The sequence below is a fragment of the Microtus oregoni genome, unplaced genomic scaffold (genome assembly GCF_018167655.1).
Source record: "Microtus oregoni isolate MIOR12 unplaced genomic scaffold, Mior012 000198F_ref0000285, whole genome shotgun sequence".
Classification (NCBI taxonomy): domain Eukaryota; kingdom Metazoa; phylum Chordata; class Mammalia; order Rodentia; family Cricetidae; genus Microtus; species Microtus oregoni.
This window is the reverse complement of record NW_024544857.1, coordinates 309,263-327,602: the sequence shown is the minus strand read 5'-3', so window position 1 is coordinate 327,602 and position 18,340 is coordinate 309,263. Positions and strand designations below refer to the sequence as shown.

Here is an 18,340-nt window from a genome sequence, read left to right as displayed (position 1 = left end):
TAGACCTGGAGGGAGGTGGGTGGTCCTTGGACTTCCCACAGGTCAGGGAACCCTGATTGCTCTTCGAGCTGATGAGGGAGGGGAACTTGATCGGGGGAGGGGGAGGGAAATGGGAGGTGGTGGCGGGGAGGAGGCAGAAATCTTTAATAAATAAATAAATTATAAAAAAAATTAAAAAAAAGAAACACGAGCTAGATGGAAAACTAAAGCCTAGTTGTAGTCACTCATTGTCTGTATATGAGAACTTAAGAAGAAAATAAACTAAGAATTCAAAATACAAAATTGGGAAATTCTGCAGAAGGTACACAGGAAAGTCTTTTAAATGAGATAAACTGGAGAAAAATGAAGACTAAATTATGAGAAGCAACGGAATACAATGAGTTAAATATCAGGGGGAGGGGTAGGTGACTAGTTGTTGAAGAAGACTGCTCTTTCGTTTCCCGAACACTCAGACCCAAATAATCACAGAGAAACTATATTAACTGCAATACTGTTTGGGCAATAGCTTAAGCATATTTCTAGGTAGCTCTTAATTCTTAAATTAACCCATGTCTATTAATCTGTGTATCACACAAGGCTGTGGCCTACCAGTAAGGTTCCAGCCAGCGTGTCCTTCTCCTTAGGCAGCTACATGTTGTCTGACTCTGCCTACTCTCTATATATATCTCTGTTTGGACTTCCCAACTGGCTTTGCTCTGCTAAGTCACTGGCCAATAAGCAACACATACAGAAGGACACCTCACATCAGTTGGTAGAAATGCAAAGCTTTTGCAAAGGGGTTAATTTGCTGTCTTCCTTCCCACAAAAAAAAAAAGGCAATAAAGATAATCTGGAACTAACAGCAACTGGACACATGCTCTATGCTGTATCAAAACTGAGTGGCACAAGTGTACTTGCTCATTCAAAGAGGACTTTTGTCATCTGTCTTTCTTTGTGGGCATGACTAAATCACCTGAGAACTTTTCTAATACTGTCCATTTTAATATCATTTTCCAATTCATTCCAAAAAATATAAAACTAAAAAGAAACTAGAATAACCAATTAAAACAGTGCAGTAGCAATATACACAGACTACATGACGTAAAAAAAAGTCTAAAGAAATGTGACATTCATATAAAAAAACAATAAACACACTTATGTCTCACTCTTTCCAAGTACCACTCTTAATATTAACCCATTCAATTCTATTAAGAAAAATATCATTTAATAAATTTCAACTCTGTTTCATAAAAAAGAAGTCTAGAAAACAACACAATTACTTACAAAAATTTACTTTATAAGTTGGCAACTCACATACTTGAGTTTTCAATAAGCCATGTTGACTAACCATTTCTAAAGCAGTAAATCAGTATTAACACCAAAATGACAAATTTAAAAATAAACAACACAAGTATCTTGGGGGTGCTCAAAATTTTTAATAATCTATTTCTTTGATTTTTTTTTTTGTTTTTCTAGACAGGTTTTCTCTGTGTAACCTTGGCTATCTATAGACCAAGCTGGCTGGGAATTCTGGAACTCAGAGATCCGCCTGCCTCTGCCTCCCCAGTGGTAGGATTAAGGCATGTGGCACCACACCTGGTTGAAATTTTTATATATATACACAATATATCTAAATGATATCTAACCTACAATTCTCTTGCCCCAACTTACCCCGAGACCCTCCAACATATCACTCTCCCAATTTCATGTCCTTTTCTACTATAACCCATTGAGTTCAATTAATGTTGCCCATATCTACATCAGTGTGATATCAAAATTCAGGCTTTATTCTCCCCCACAAAGATTTCTAGTGTCCTTCCTCTGGCAACATTCAACTGTCTTTTTTGTTTGTTTGTTGTTGTTTGGTTTGTTTTTTTATTTTTATTGAAAACAGATTCTTCTCTATACATACATTCCGAATACAGTTTCCTCCTCCTTCACTCCTCCCAGCTCCTCTCCATATCCCCTCTCTCCCAGACGCACTATCCCTCCTCTCCTTTTCAGAAAAGAGCAGGTCTCCAAGAGATGACAGCCAAAAAGAATGAAACAAGATACAATAAGACAAGGCAAAGCCCTCCTATCTCAAAAGCTTGACAATACATTGTTAGTAAGGCTTTGGGAAAACAGATACTTGTATACTGTTTATAAAAATGCATAATTCCTACAAAGAACATGAATGGGCACAATAGTTCAGGGTTGTAATACTAGCATTCAATAACCTGGGTCAGGAGAACTCAAGCTGAAACTGAAAGAGCTTGAGTTCAAAAATAACCTGTGCTATGTAATGAGCCCCTAAGTGGCAGCTCACACCTGTCTAATTCCAGTTCCAGGGCTTCTGACACCCTCATACATTTGTACAGGTAGAACATGATGAACATGCAATAATAATAAGCCTAAAAATAGAGAGAGATGGGTTAAGGGCACTGCTATTCTTCCAAAGGACCCAAATTAAATTCCCAGCATCTACATGACCACAACCACCTGTAAAACTCTAGTTCTGGGGGATCCTATGATCCCTTCTGGCCACTATGGGCACCAGGCATGCATTTGGTGCAGACATACATATAAACAAAACATGAACAAACATTAAAAATAGATAGGGGCTAGAAAGATGGTTTAGAAGTTAAGAACACTTGTTGCTCTTGAAAGTTCAGTTCCCAGCTTCCACACAGTGGCTCACAACCATCCATAACTCTAGTTAAAAGTTCCAGGGGATGTGATGCCTGCTTCTGACTTCCATGGGCATCATGCACACAAGTAGTACACATTCATACATGCAAGTAAAATACTCATATACACTTAAAATAAATAAATCTTTTTTAAAAACTTTTAAGATAATTTTAAAAAGTTTTCATGTACACTTACTCTATAAGCCAGCAACTTCATTTCTAGGAATTTTCCAGGAGGAAGGCACAGAGTTACCAGACATGGTACTATTTATAATAACAAATTATTGAGTCCTTCCAAGGAGTTCATTGAAAGTAGTGAATACTTACACCAAGAAGCATCTGCATGCTGCTTTGCAGCTACAGACACATAAACATGAAGGAAAGATTTCTACATACTCTACATATGTCACTAGAGTGATTTTCAGGGTACCTTGCTATGTGAAATAAAACATGGAAAGTAACTATGTAGACATTATCTTTTATGTAACAAAAATAAATCAAAACAATACACAAAATTCTTGGTATATAGCCTTCCAAACAAAAAGTACTCAAGCAAAAAGTTGAACACAATGTCCAGAGTGCAATAAGGACAATAAACAAAAGATAGAAAAAACACAGATGCCCATCAACTAATGAAGATATAAACAATATGTAATATATATATATATACACATATATATCACATAATAGTATATTATTCATTTATAAAAAGAAATAAAGTACTAGCACATGCTAGAACATGAATGAAATAAATTAGCAATATTATGCTGTCAAAGAAGCCAGACCCAAAAGGTCAATTATTTTATAATTCCATTTATATGAAATGCCCTAATAGAATAAGCAAACCCAGAGACATAAAGTACATCAATAGCTGCCAAGCACTGAAGGAATATAGGGGGGTAACTTCTTAATGAGAATTGGGCATGCATCTAACGTGAAGCTACTCTGGAATCAGATAGTGGAAATGGCTGCATACATTACAAATTTACTAAAAGTCATGAATAATATATTTTTTATATGCCTGGACTGTGAAAACTGTAGGATATTTGTGAAACTTTAATACAAGAGAATTATACAAAGGTCTTTAGATTTTCATTGACATCATTTGGAACAATGTTTAAATGCCAATAAACAAAACTCGGGCTTTAAGAGTGAGTACAGAGAGGTCAATAGAAGTTTGAAACAAACAAAAAAGACTTCATGAGAAGGCTTTAATCTCACCACTGTAGGTTAGTAGGATTTATTCAGAAATACAGGGGAAAAAAGTATAAGTAAATATTGACGTGGAGTTCTTTAGTGCTAGCTTGATTTTACTGTGCTTTCTCATTGATTTCTCTTCACTGCGACGTAGTTGATATACTTTTCTACCGCTATGGTGTGCAGTCAATACATGATGAGGTGATTTCAAATACAGTTGACCTTTTACTTCTAGGCAAAATTCTGTGACTTTTCTGTAAATTTTAAAGTAAATTGTTGGATCCTGTTTCCCTTCCTAAGCTCTTCTGATCTTACCAGGCTTCTGGCAAAGGATACTGTAATACTGATGAGCTGTAGGTATATGGTGGCACAAAACAAGAAGTAAAAATTTCTAAGACTGTTTTCTAGAATCTCAAAACTTCTTTTCACTGATATCTAATCAAGAAGAAAGAATAATACAATCACGGAAACACAATGATAACTCCTTCAACTCAAGAAATACTGTGTACTTTCTTTGTACTGGCTACAGTGATCAAAACTGGGACAACTGGGACATAGGTCCTTTCTCTGAGATACTTCCTGTCCATTCCAACTTCCTACTACACAGCTGGCAAAATTAAAATTTAGACGTGATAAGATCAGGTCAAAATGATACAATTAACAACACTGCCATAATTCAAGCATAACCTCTTTACCTCAGTAGCAATTAGTACATCCATTGCCCAGATTTGAATACAATCCCCACTTAAAAAGAATCAAGATTCTAGGGAGAAACAGTCAATTCCAGGTTTATGACAGAAGTATACAAGATAGGGACTGAAAAATCATCTTTGCTCTAAAAGCTGGGTGCTCAAAGACTAGCAGGACCCTGTCAAAATGATGATTAAAAGGACTCCGTTAAAATGTGAACCTCAAAAGGAAAAATGAAAGACCACTTGCTATGAAAGCAAGATGACCCAAGTTCAAATCTCCAGCACACTCATAATAACCAGGTATAGCCTTTCATGCCTATAACCCCAGTGCTGATAGGAAAATGAATAGATTCAGAGAGTTCACTGGACAGCCAGCATGGCCAAAAACAGCAGACTTCAGACCCTGTCTAAAAGAATTAGATGAAGGGTAAAAAGGGAAGATACCCCAGGGTCTTTCTCTGACCACCGGCATACTCACTCATACTTAAGCTCAACAGCAAACACACACAAAAGGAAACTAATGGATACTGAACTTTAATAGTATATTTCTTAGAAATGTCCAATTTCAAAGTCATAAAATAAAAGAACAGAGAAGCAGGGTGCAGTGATACCCAAAATGCTTAATGAACACATGAGGCTTAGGCAAAAGGATCACTAGAGTTCAAGAGTTTGATAGCCAGAGTAACATGGCAAACAAGAGCTTATCTCAAAAAGCAATTAAATAAATAATTTAAAAATAGAGAGAATCACCAATAGCTACTCAAAGCATTTGGTGAAGTTTTGTGAGGAAATAGACTATATACAATATATATGGCTTAAAATCATCCAGTACCTGCATGACTACAAAAGGGAGAAAGTTTTGTAAGTAATCTGACATTATCAGTTTAACCAAGAAATCAAACTTAGCAGTAATAATGGAGCAAATGATATCTGATCAAAGGGAAGGTCTCTACTGCTATAGGTGTTGTCACATTTACTCTCAAGTATTTCTTTACTGTTGCCAAAATATCTAACCTGAACTTAAGAACAAAGAAACAATCAGGCAGGGCGGTGGTGGCGTACACTTTTAATCCCAGCACTTGGGAGGCAGAGGCAGGCAGATCTCTGTGAGTTCGAGGCCAGCCTTATGTACAAATTGAGTTCCAGGACAGCTAGAACTGTTACACAGAGAAACCCTGTCTTGAAAAAACTTTTAAAAATTAGGGGAGCCTGTTGCGGGAGGTCCTCCCACTCCTCCAGCCTATCACCGCTGAGGTAACAGCCCATTGGGGCGAGGTTTCTCTCCCTTTAAAAAAGCGGCCACTTCCCTCTCCTCTCTCTGTTCACTTCCTGCTCCGCGGGCGACTAGACTCCTTTCCTGGTTGCGTAGAGGGCTGTTGCCTGGGACAGTGATCTGCAAGTTTTTTCCCCTTTAAATAAATACCACCCTAATAATCATAACCCCAAACTGGTGTGGCATTGTTTATGACTTACGCCTTCAGGAGCCAAGGAGATGGCTCATCAGGTGTGAGCACTTGCTGAGCAAGCCTGACACCCTGAGTTCAGTTCCCAGAACCCAGGTTTAAAATATCTGGGATAGGGTAGCATGCATCTGTAATTGTAGCACTCCTCTATAATTCTAGCACTCCTACAGTCAAATGAGAAGCTATGGTAGAAAAATCAGCTAGGATGGGGTTCAGCTAACCTGGAAGTCATAGCAGGAAATCAACAGATTGAGATGCTGCCTCCAAGCAAGGTGGAGGGAAAGAACCAATTCCCAAAACGTCCTTTGATCTTCAAATGGACACTGTGGTACAGACATACCAGTGCATGTATATGCCCCCTCCCTCTGTCCCTTTCTCTCTCTCTCTCTCTCTCTCTCTCTCTCTCTCTCTCTCTCTCTCTCTCTCTCTCTCTCATACACACACACACACAAATAAATGTCAATAAATTTTTTTAATTATAAAAATATTTTTGAGCTAATTAGAAATTTTTCCTATAGACATCATATTAGATAATACCATGAAAATGGTGCTATGGTTAAACAGACAAGCATCCTTACTCTTGGAAAGCCACTGCTGAAGTTTAAAAAACTCACCACAAAAGTCTTTGTATATGTGATTAGGAAAAGGGAAAGGAAGCAAATGTATAAAATGTTAATCAAAAATGAGGATCATTTAAAATTTCAACTAAAGCAAGTTGATTCCCCAACAGACTCATACATCCTTTTGATATGGCAACATATTATCATCTACTTGAAGTTTTTATCTACTAAATTCACCACTGATTAACATCACACTTTACAAGTTAACTACAACAAATGCATCATGTTTTAAGGGAGTTTACAGTTTTGTGTTGGGTTGCCTTCATAATTACCTTGGTATATAAACCCTTTTTTCTAAGAAACTATACTATATTAAAGAGCAAATATTCTAAATACATCACTTCAATAGGAATTAAAAGACATTACTTATTGTTGCATCCTTTAAAATCTACAATTCAAAAATTACTAAAGAACTAAAAATCTTAAAATAAGAAAAACATCAAAGTATTTGGATAATGAGAATATAATACGTTTATTTCCTCCTAGAATTTTTGCTTCTTACATGTAATTTTTCTACCCAACTGTTGCTCTATTAGAACATACTCTCAAAGCCAGACTGTATCAGAATACCAACTCACTCCAAATTTTAGACAATTCTTCAAATCTCAAAATGACATCTTTCAAAACAGAACATAGGTACCTTTCCCAGAGGTGTTAAGTGCATCATCCTCAAGGTCATCATCAAAAATTTCTCGGCCATCTTCCACATAGCCTATACCATCTGAAAGAATAAAATTTAATTTTGAAATTAATTTCTAAAAGTGGTCCAAAGCTGGGCATGTGGTGCATCTCTGTAATCTCGGCACTTAGGGAGCTAAGGCAGGGAGACTGCAAGTTTGAGGCCAGCTGGAGTTACAAAACGAGCTGAAGGCCAACCAGGGCTACAGAATGAAAGCCTGCCTCAAAGTAACAAAAAATAAAAAGTGAACAATAATATTTTATTCATGGCTCAAAAAATTAAAACCCAAACACTTACTTACTCACTTTTTCTGGTATGTTCCAATTTGTTTGGTAGAATTCTGTTCGAATGGGTATTAGAAAAGATATAGTAGCATCCACACAGCAGATACAAAGTCAAACCCTAAAGATACATAGCATATCTAGCTAGGTGAGCTAAAGAAACGATCTGACACACAGGACCAAAATAAGGCTGCTTTATAGTCATTTTGTTCTATGAAAGAAAAGGAAGTATCACAAGCCCTGAAAAGCACCCTAATTTCCATGGGAAGACTAGTCACGTAGTTGACCAATTACAGAAATAGGAGTCATGAATATAGTCTTCATCTCTTTCCTCTGATCAATATTCTCATGCCAGAAAATCAGAACCTACGCCAGGCAGTGGTGATGCCACCTTTAATTCCAGCACTCGGGAAGCAGAAGCAGGTGGATTTCTGTGAGTCTGAGGACAGCCTTCTCTACATGGCTAGTTCCAAGACAGCCAGAGATACATAGAGAAACCCTGTTTCCAAAAAAGAAAAGAAAAGAGAAAAAAAAGAAAGGGAGGGAGGGAGGGAGGGAGGGAGGGAGGGAGGGAGGGAGGGAGGGAGGGAGGCAGGAAGGAAGGAAGGAAGGAAGGAAGGAAGGAAGGAAGGAAGGAAGGAAGGAAGGAAGGAAGGAAGGAAGGAAGGAAATCAGAACCTAGAACCTATAAGCAGGAACCAGTGACCTTTATACAAAAACAAAAAGACCACTCTTCAAGATACTTTCTGTGGCTCAAATTATACCTACAACCTGCTGTATTCTTCACAGCAACTCTAGAAGATAGTCTCTTATCTCTATACCACAGTCAGAAAACTTGTGGCTTAGGTGATATTAACTGACTTACCCAAGACTAGATGGAAAGTGTATACCTTAATTCCACGGGCTATGGGGCCGTGTGTTGGATCCACAGATTGGTAGTTCTTCATTATTCCTTTTTGTAAAGGAAGACACTGATGATTGAACCCAGTGACCCAAGCATTCCCTCTCAATTCCTACATGGTCAGTCATGTCCTGGGGGGTGGGGGGGATTCTTCGGTATGTTCCTATTATTTTCTAAATGGCTCTTAAGTAGACTTCCTATTTTCATGCTTCCTCATTTTCAAAGCACTATGGAAAATCTAAACAAAAAATATGTAGCAATGCTGTGACAGCATATATTGACTGTCAGCCAAACTGACATGCTACAGAAGCACCTAGCAGCTAAGCCTCTGAGCATGCCTGTGGGAGCTTATCTAGATTAAGGTTAACTAAGGTGGGCAGACCCATCAAGTGTGGGCAGCACCATTCCATAGAGACCCTGGACTTAAACAGAAGGAAGCAAACAGAACACAAAGCATTGCCCCCTCTCCTTCATGACTGCAGGTACAATGTCACTTCTGCCACCATGCCTTCCCAAGAACGATGGACTATAGCCTCAAACTGTGACCTAAATGAACCTTACCTTCCTTAAGTTGTTTTCATCAAGTATTTTATCATAGTAAAGAAAAAGATAACTAATGAAACTGCCCCACATCTCCTCAGGCACAGCAACTGCCCCACATGACAATCAAGAAGTAACGAACACAGTGCCTAGCAGGCAATTTCCTCCCACATACCATCATCCACGATCCAGTCATCATCCTGCCGTGCCTGAACCAGTTTCGAATACTGCTCTTCATCAACTTCTTCATAAACACTTGTGAGGTCCTCAACCTGCCATTACAAAGTTTATGGAAAAGCTTCAAATGGAGTGAAAGTGTTAAACAATTCTGATGAAAAGAAATTGTCAAATTGAAACTGGAATGGAAGGCTGATAGAGTAGCTGCAACCAAATCATGAGTTCTGACATTCAACACCACTGCAGGGTTTTCCTTAAATAGACATCAATTAACTTAGTATTCCTTTTAGGTGGGTGTTAACATAAGATATTAAATGATTCCATTAGCATAATACACTTGTCACACCATCAATTACTCATCTACTCCGTAAAAAACAAACTGAATTATAGCCAATTCTTTATTAGCTGCTTTGGGGATTGTTCACATAATTTCTAGACTACTTTTTCCTATACTTAAATGCATAAGGCATAGTGTACCCTTTCACACTAACTGGTAAATGCCCTGCAAAGATACTAATTTTAGTAACAGTTCAATTAACTAAATAAAATACCTTATTCGTGCCCTCCAAAAATGAGCAAACAAATTCACTCTATATTCTGTAGGCAAAGAAGAAATGGTTTTTGAATGATCTGTTTGTCCTACCAATAATCCTCCCTGATTTCAGGCCTTGAAAGTGAATGAGAATCTAAGTGGGAAGTCCAGTGAAAGTAGTGAATTCTCAAATCATACTAGCCCACAAATATAAAAATATCAGACCACCTCTGCACAGTTAAAGCAATAAAAGCACAGGTGCACACCACTACTACAGCTACCCATGGTGATAGGCCACTACCTGCCTGACTGGGAATATGGCAAACCTCTTTTAAAATTGCCTCCTCCTGGCTTGGTGGTGGTGGCAACGCCTGTAATCCCAGTACTGGGGAGGCAGAGGCAGGCAGATCTCTGTGAGTTGAGGCCAGCCTGGTCTACAGAGTGAGTTTCAGGACAGCCAAAACTGTTACACAAAGAAACCATGTCTTGAAAAAAAACTGCCCCCTCCTTAGGAGTCTGTCTTTTTGTAAGGGGAAACATACCAAACATACTAGAAAAGCTAAGATCTTAGGAAAAAAGTTGGAACACAGAGTCTTGAAAGCCTAACGGTTAACAGCTAACTAGATTTCCATTATACGGAATAACAAGCAAGATGGGACTAAAAAAGACGGATCAGTGCTTAAGAGGGTCTGAGTTTTAGTTCCTAGCACCCACATAAGATGGTTTAGAACCACCTATAACTCCAGTTCCAAGAAATCCAACACCTTCTGGCCTCCAGGGGTACCTGCAGGCACATGTGCAAACACAAAGGCAGAAACACACATATACATAAATAAAAATACATGTCTTTAAAAGACACAAGGAAACTTTCTCATTCTATCTTCTGCATGTGTATTACTGAGGATAAAACCCGAGGCTTTGTTCTTGTTAGGCAAGTACTCCACCACTGAGCCATATTCTGAGTCCAGCAGACTATCTTTAAAAAGCACACTGCTATTGCCCATCATGAACTCTTTTTAGAACGATACATGTATAAAGGGACTCAGCCACATAACACCAACATCTGAAATACCCCAGAGAACTCCTTTACAGAAATTCCTACGTTTAAAAATGCTTTACTCACAGGACAGTGGTGGCACCCACCTTTAATCCCAGGACTCAAGAAGCAGCAGCAGGAAGAACTCTCAGTTCAAAGTCAGCCTGGTCTACAGAGCAAGTTTCAGGACAGCCAGAACGACACAGAGAAATCCTGTCTCAAAAGCCTAACCTCCCCTGCCAAAAAAAATTTACTCCTGCTTCACCATAACCCTTTTAGCAATTCTTTATGATACCATAGCCTCACTTAACTTGAATGGTGTCAAATGGCAAAATCTTTTCTATTTGGCTAATACCCCAATACAATATAGGCCAGAGTTAAATGTGAATATTCCCAAGACAGATCACCTAGGTTCAAATAAAGACCCTTCAACTAGGCTCTCACTAAGCTTCCTGTGCCCAGTTACCCCACCTGAAAAGTTTGTTAATCATACTATCTATTTTGTATGATCACTGAGAAGATTTAATGAAAAGCATATCGGTAAAAGCACTTCGAATATGTGTTAACACAGAAAATATATTAGTTGCTATTATTTTCTAGTATTTGTTTATCTCTTCTCAACTGTTGGCAGTTAAGATGTTCAAGAGTATGGAAGGTGAGGCTAGACAATGTTATGCATTCTGATTTTGACCTACAGGTTATAAACAATGGTTAAAAAAACAAAACAGTCAAAAGTATCCCATTCAATCTTACCAACAATAAGGTCCAAATCTCCAATGCTGATCCCCAGCAAATGAGCTTAAGAACAATTCTGAGAAAATGCTTAGCTAGACAACTTAATATAATAAAATTAAAAGCACTTCTCATGTCCCTTAAGGGACATACACAGTATGTGAAATAAGAGTAAAACACAGGTGTAACTACGTTTACTTTAAAAATGGCATGCAAAACTCCAGACAACAACTTTAAAGGGTCTAGTACTCTTTATAATCTGTAAATCTACCTAATGCCCACATATGTCCACTATGTTATAAGAAACATGAGCCAGACCTAGTGATACAGGCCCATAATTCTACTTACTAGAAAAACTCTATGGCATTAGGATTACAAATTCAATGTCAGGCAGTAGTAACACATGCGTTTAGTCCCAGCACTTGGGAAGTAGAGGCAGGTAAATCACTATGAGCTTGAGGCCAGTCTCATCTACAGAGTGAGTTCCAGTACGGCCAGGATTGTTACACAGAGAAACCCTGTAACACTGTCTCAAAAACAAAAAAAAAGGGGAAAAAGGGTTTAAGTTCAAGACCACCATGAGCCATGTAGTGAACTCCAATCTCAAAACCCAAAGTGAAAAAAGGTCTAGGAACACAGCTCAGTAGTAGAATGCTTGCCCAGCATGTAAGAGGTCCTAGGTTCTATCTTTGGCCTCCCTACTCTGAAAAAATATTTTAAATATATTAATATTTCTAAAGAGGTATAAGTGACACAGGACTGCCTGAAGGCTGTGAAATGAAAGACAGGATTAAAACATTACTTACTTCATATTTATACTTCTCACCAGCTTTAGCCTTTTTCAGTCTCTCTAAAGCTTCTTGGCGTCCTTTCTTTGATTTTTTTTCTCGACGAGCTCGAGAAGCTACAAAACTCGCTGAATCTGATACAGCTGAAAAAAAGCCAAGTTTTATGAGATGTTATAAAATTACCAACCATATTCCCTCAAAACCAAAGGATTGTTTCTGGACAATCATAACCAAGTGAGTATGTTTAGAACGCAAAATAATTTACAAAGCTCATTCATGGTCAAATATGAAGATCCTGTGACTCTCCAAAAATTTCCTCCAATTTCCAGTTAGAACAGCTGAATCCAGTTATCTTGTTCACTTCTCTGTAGCTGTGATAAAATACTGACTACAAGGCCCGGCATGGTGGCACACTCTTTTGATCCCAGCACCCAAGAGGCAAGGGCAAGTGGATCTCTGAGTTTGAGGCCAGCCTGGTCTACAAAGTGAGTTCCAGGACAGCTAGGGCTAGCGGTCAGTGATACCCTGTCTCAAAACCCAAAATAATAGTAGTAGTAATTATAATAAAGCCACTAATCACAAGCAACTTCGGAAAGAAAAGGTCTATTTTTTTTTATTTCATGTTAAGTCAGGGAAGGAACCTTGAGTCAGGAACAGAAAAAAAATTAAAGGAATGCTGCTGATTTACTCTCAAAACCACAATCAACTATATCTCCCAGGACCACCTACTCTGGGTTGGCACCTCCCACAGTGGGCTGGGCCCTCCCACAGTAATCAATCAAGAAAAGGCCTCCATGGACTTTGCCTACAGGCCAACCTGATGGAGGCATTTTCTCAACTGAGGTTCCCTTTTCCCAAATGATCCTACTTTGTGTTAAAACTAAGCAGCACACTAACTAGTTCTAGTCTTCTGCTAAGAGGAAAATCTCAAAATCATGTAGAGAAACATTAAAGATGGATATCAGACTTAATATTTCCATCAGACCATGAGCAACTCAGTGAGTCGTAAAGGATAATTTACTTGGTGTTCCATTAGTCAAAACAAAAGGAGTTAAAAAGCACCTATTCTTTGCAAAGTACAAGATGCTATGAGAGATGAAAAAGATATAGTTCCTAAATGCATAGAAATGTACAATCTAACATGGAAGATGAGTAGCGAGGGGCTCTAAAACAATGTTAAGTAGCATATGCCCTGATGGAAGTATAAAGAAAGCACCTGGAATATCAGAGAAACAAACTGGCTGAAGGAATTTCAAAAGAGCACTCAGAGATTATGACAATATAGGACTGTAGTAAAAATTTACAATGGTTGGAATGCCCTTTGTACAATTAGTGAAATATCAAAAGACCTTGGTGTTCAATCATTCAATTTTTGACCATGTACGCTTTGGATCATCACAAACTGGCCAATACATACATACACACATACACATACAATCACACACACTTCATCCACAGAATTAAGACTTTTATACACATGACAAATGATCAAATCAACAGTGCTGCCTGGCAGCCATGAGTTTAGGCTCAGCATGACTGCCAAATATGTCTGTAAAATGGCTTTATTTTATTTGATACTGATTGATTTACTAAAAAGAGTAATGGCAGAAAAAAAGACATTGATAAGAGGCATCCTAAAAACATCCATGCTGGAACATTTGTGACATTAAGTTGTTTGACTAAGTGTCTGACTGAATCGTAAAATAAGACCTAAAGAATATGTATTCAATGTTGGCTATAAACTGTTGAAAACTGTATCTTTAAGGTAAAGTATAATTAGAGATCTTGTTTTCTCCCTAGCTTTCTGGAAATGGAATCTCTGTAGCATCTCAGGCTATTGTCTGACATTCACATTTGACTTTTAAATATATTTTCAGAACGGTATTAATTGAAAATTAAAGAATGCAGATACTTGATGACAGTCACAAAATCTTGGGTGTCATTCAACTAATTTAAAAAAATTTTGAGCAGGCCTACATGAAAAAGGTCCAGAGATTATTGGGCATAGCTATTAAGGATGAATTCAGTGTATTAAATTCAAGATTTTGACATCCACCCCAAACTCTCTAGATCTTAAAACAGATTTACTCCATAGTCAACACTATACCACTGCACAAAGTCTGAAATAAAAATACAAATAAGACAGCTTCCTTGTCCCCAAGGTTCTCACAGTCAAGTAATACAAAAGGACCTAAATGGTGCCATAGAAAAAGTAAGAATGCAGTGGAAATGGAGAGAACCATAACTTCAGGAAATTGAGGAAGGTTTCACAGGAGAGGTCTCCAGCAAGCCTAAAAAGTGGAAAATTTCAACATCACAAAACAGAATAAAACGTGACAGAAACAGAGGAAGAGACCTGAGCCAAATTACAAAGAGAAGAAAATGAATTGTTCCCAGAAACTGAGAGAAAGCCAGTGTGGAAGCTAATTTCCTTGCAAGAATACACAGCAAGTAGGGAAATTAGAGCCTAGATTCTAGAAATAACAGAACAGATGCCCCAGTTCTGCCATTTTTAGTGGGTGACATGCGACCACCAGTAAGCCACTTAAGCAATGAACATCTGTCTTGTTTTATTACATTTCACTTTTTTTCTGTGACAGGGTCTCGCTAGGTAATCAGGCTGTCCTTAAATGAAGATCCTCCAGCCCCAGCCTCCAAACTGGTAGAACTGTAGGTATGTGCCTCAATAACAGGCTCACCTTGTTAAGCTGCCTAGTATCTGAAACTGAGAAATTCTCTCCTATGGCTTGAAGATTCACAGAGCCTTTGACCTGCTATAGTAGGTTTTCCTTCCCAGACGCCTTGGAGCTATGCTATGAACATATAAAATAGTCTCTCCCAGTGACAGATTTTAAATTGAAGGCTAATGTCCCAAGGAAGGAGACATGTATTAAGGAAGTTTGCAAAAAATCACTACTACAGAACTGAAAATGTGAGGCCAGTATATCTCAAGGTATAAATTTCACCATCCGATACCTTTCCATAGTTTGCAATGACCTCTTCTCTGGCCCAGTTTTGTAGCACAATGGTAATCACTGTTTCTGGCTAAGCAGCCCCAGACTGGCTTTCCAGTCCTACAGGATCACTGCAAATAACACAGCAACCTAATAAATTTCTTCAATTTAAAGTAACTAGAGTTGGTTCCAGTAGCTGTAATGCTTCTTGAATGAACGACTATATGGCTTTTTTTAAACCATTAAACTCCCAATCTCTTTTCATACACAGTAAAAGCTACTTATAGATCTTTTAAGACCCTTTCACACTCATGAAAAGGGGGAAACACATCTGCCCCATAAAGCTTAATATTTCTTACATAAAGGTGTAAGAATTAAATAAGTATGGCTATCTTATTTTGTACTTAGCAGTACAGGAGAAATTCAATGTGCACATGTAAATGTCTGGGGGGGGTGTGTTTGTGTGTGTGTCTGTGCATGCATGTATGTATGTAGTTATAGGATAATCAAACACATATACACAAACACTCCACACATCACACCTAGTGAATGCTTTGGTCTAGCTTCAGAAAGCAAAAATAAAGCAAACAGTTTCCTCAGGGGAGACTCAGTGTGGCACTACATATGAATGTTTACTTTCTCCAGTCCATGAAGGCAGAAGCCACACCCATTCTACCCACCATGCTAATGCCAGAGCCTGGCAGAATGCCTATGCCGAGTACCTACATAATAAATATTTGCTCAACAAACCAATATACCACACTTTCTATCATTCAAGTCCCCAGTGGCTTTCTATGTACAACAACAGCTAATTACACACCTTGGTACTTTCTGCTGTCCAGGTGCTCCACCTTCCAACACAAAAAGACTGTGTTCTCTTTTTAAAAAAAACCATGTCTCTAATGCTTCGTGTAAGCAAGTTGGTAAAAAAAGAATAAGAATGGGGAACAACACAAAGATTCAAATATTGTTTCCAAACCACCACTTGGAGAAGCTCAACCCTCCCCCAAAGCAGGCAGAGACAGTAACCTACAGCAGTCTTTCACATAACAACCTTCTGGTCTGCTCTAAAGGAAAAATCCCAGTCACAAGTCCCCCAGCAAATACTTAATCAACACTATGACTTAAGAGGGGTCTCAAGATTGCACAGTATCCTCCAAAGCATGATTTCTTGATGTTCACAGATGGAGTATAGTTTTTTAGGGTGAAGAATGGGCTTGAGACAAATCACTGATGGGGGGGGGGGGCTGAAAGCTGTTCACGCACCCACATTCCATTTGTAATCCTGACTAGTCGACTCTCCAAAAACAATTGTGTCTTCACAAATGGGAAAGGCTAAGAAAATCTGAAACCTGTGATTTAAAAGTGATTAGGAAGCAAGAGCTCATTAATGGCGATGCACGGTGAGTGACAGGCCATGTGACGTGGGGCTAAGAAAGTACCTGATTTGAAGTTCGAACTGAAGTTCAGTTACACTTCAGTTGAACGCCGCTGCGAATCAGAAATCAAGCAAGGCCGTCTGCATTTGCGAGTTCTACTTTGGGAAATAACTTCAGGAAATTAAAGATTGCTGCTCACAAACTGCCTGATAGCCAGGGCATCCAAAACGCTACAGATGATTTTTTTTTTTGCAAACTTCGCCCAAAATGACTAGACCTGAACACTATTTCTCTGCAGCACATGAAGCATTTATTTCCCTGTAGGACCTGAAAAGCCCTGACCGTGTAGCGACAAAATGCATCTGTGACAGCACTCGCAATGCTGTCCTCAATATCACTGCTACCGAGCTCGCTGGGACTTCTTAGAAACAGAGGCACACGCATGCTCCATCCCGGCCAGACACCTTGGTCGGAGAGGGCAAAAACCGCCGCCACCGCTTGCCAGGAAGTTGGAACCCGCACGTGCTTGCGACTCATCCAAGGACATGAAAAGAGCCACCAACTGCGGAACCTGTCACACGAGAAGGGACCCTCCCCCGAAAAGCCCTTCAGCCGCCGACCCCAGGAGGAAGCCCTGTCCCAAAGCCCTAGGGTCTCCGCCCAGAAAGATTAAGGTCACCCGCCAAACAGACCCGAGGGGCGGTCCGAAAGCGCGCCACCTTCCGAAGAATCCACAGCGGAGACCCCCCCCCCCCACCGCGCTCCCCTCAACCATGCCGCTACCCCCCACACTCCCAGCCAGATGCCCTGAGCAAGGGCTCCTCGCTCACCGCTTGCGCCCAGGTCGCCGTCGTCGCCGTGGACAGGCGCCATGCTCAGACAATCTCCCGGTTCCCCGCCAAGCAGCCCGAAACTGGCGCGGGGGCCGAGATAGGCGCAAGTAGCAAAGCCAATCAGCAGCTCGGGAGGCTGTGGACTTCCGCCCGGAAGGCCACTGACGTTCAGCGCCCGCCGAGCCGCGTCCCGCCCCCGGCCTTCCCGCGGGAGCGCTTTTGGCGCCCCGTGATGACCCCAAGGGAAAGCGGGAACCAGCAAGGCCTGAGAACTGAGGGAGAAAGCGGTCGGGCGCTGAAAAGAAACCTCCTTAGGACACTGCGCAGGCGCACGCACGCTGTTTTTTTAAAAAAAAAAAAAAAACCCTGCAGGATTCGTGGGAAAAGGGGTTCTCTGGTCATCAGAGATGATTTTCTGGGAAAAGAAATGCGGGCGGGCATAAATGGAAGGGACACTGTCTCCCAGTCGCTGCTCCGTCTCTGTCCTCCCTGCTCCCCCCCTCCTCAAAAGAGACATCCTTGATGCACAATCAGATGGTGATACGCAGTCTGTTTCTTGCCTGGTCTCTCCGAGTGTGATTATCCACAAAAAAACGTGTGTCACAACCTGAAAGTTTGTGCAACATCTTTATTGAGCAAAATACTAAAGTGGCAGCCTCGCAAGAGGAACAATCTGACCTCATGAGTCCTGACGTAATGCACTTGGAAAAAGAACAAAATGACTTATGTGGTTTGTGTTTGGGTATTTGCTTATTTCTTCTTTTCTTTCTTTCTTTCGTTTGTTTGTTGTTTTCTGAGATGGTTTCTCTGTAGCTTGGGGGCCTGTTCTGGAACTCGCTCTGTAGAACAGGCTGACCTCGAACTCACAGAGATCCACCTGCCTCTGAC

At 39.8% G+C, this 18,340-nt stretch overlaps 1 protein-coding gene across 1 annotated transcript in view; it reads right to left on the bottom strand.

Moving 5' to 3' along the window:
* LOC121445485 (DNA polymerase alpha catalytic subunit-like) overlaps positions 1–17,551 on the bottom strand; it is a 64,987-nt gene extending 47,436 nt beyond the window's left edge. The window contains exons 1-4 of the mRNA XM_041647621.1: positions 17,450–17,551; positions 12,305–12,429; positions 9,197–9,293; positions 7,261–7,341 (exon numbers count right to left, since the gene is read on the bottom strand). Of these exons, the coding sequence (XP_041503555.1) occupies positions 7,261–7,341; positions 9,197–9,293; positions 12,305–12,429; positions 17,450–17,492 (346 nt within the window). The 5' untranslated portion in view covers positions 17,493–17,551. The remainder of the gene's footprint in view (positions 1–7,260; positions 7,342–9,196; positions 9,294–12,304; positions 12,430–17,449) is intronic.
* Positions 17,552–18,340: the final 789 nt, after the last annotated feature.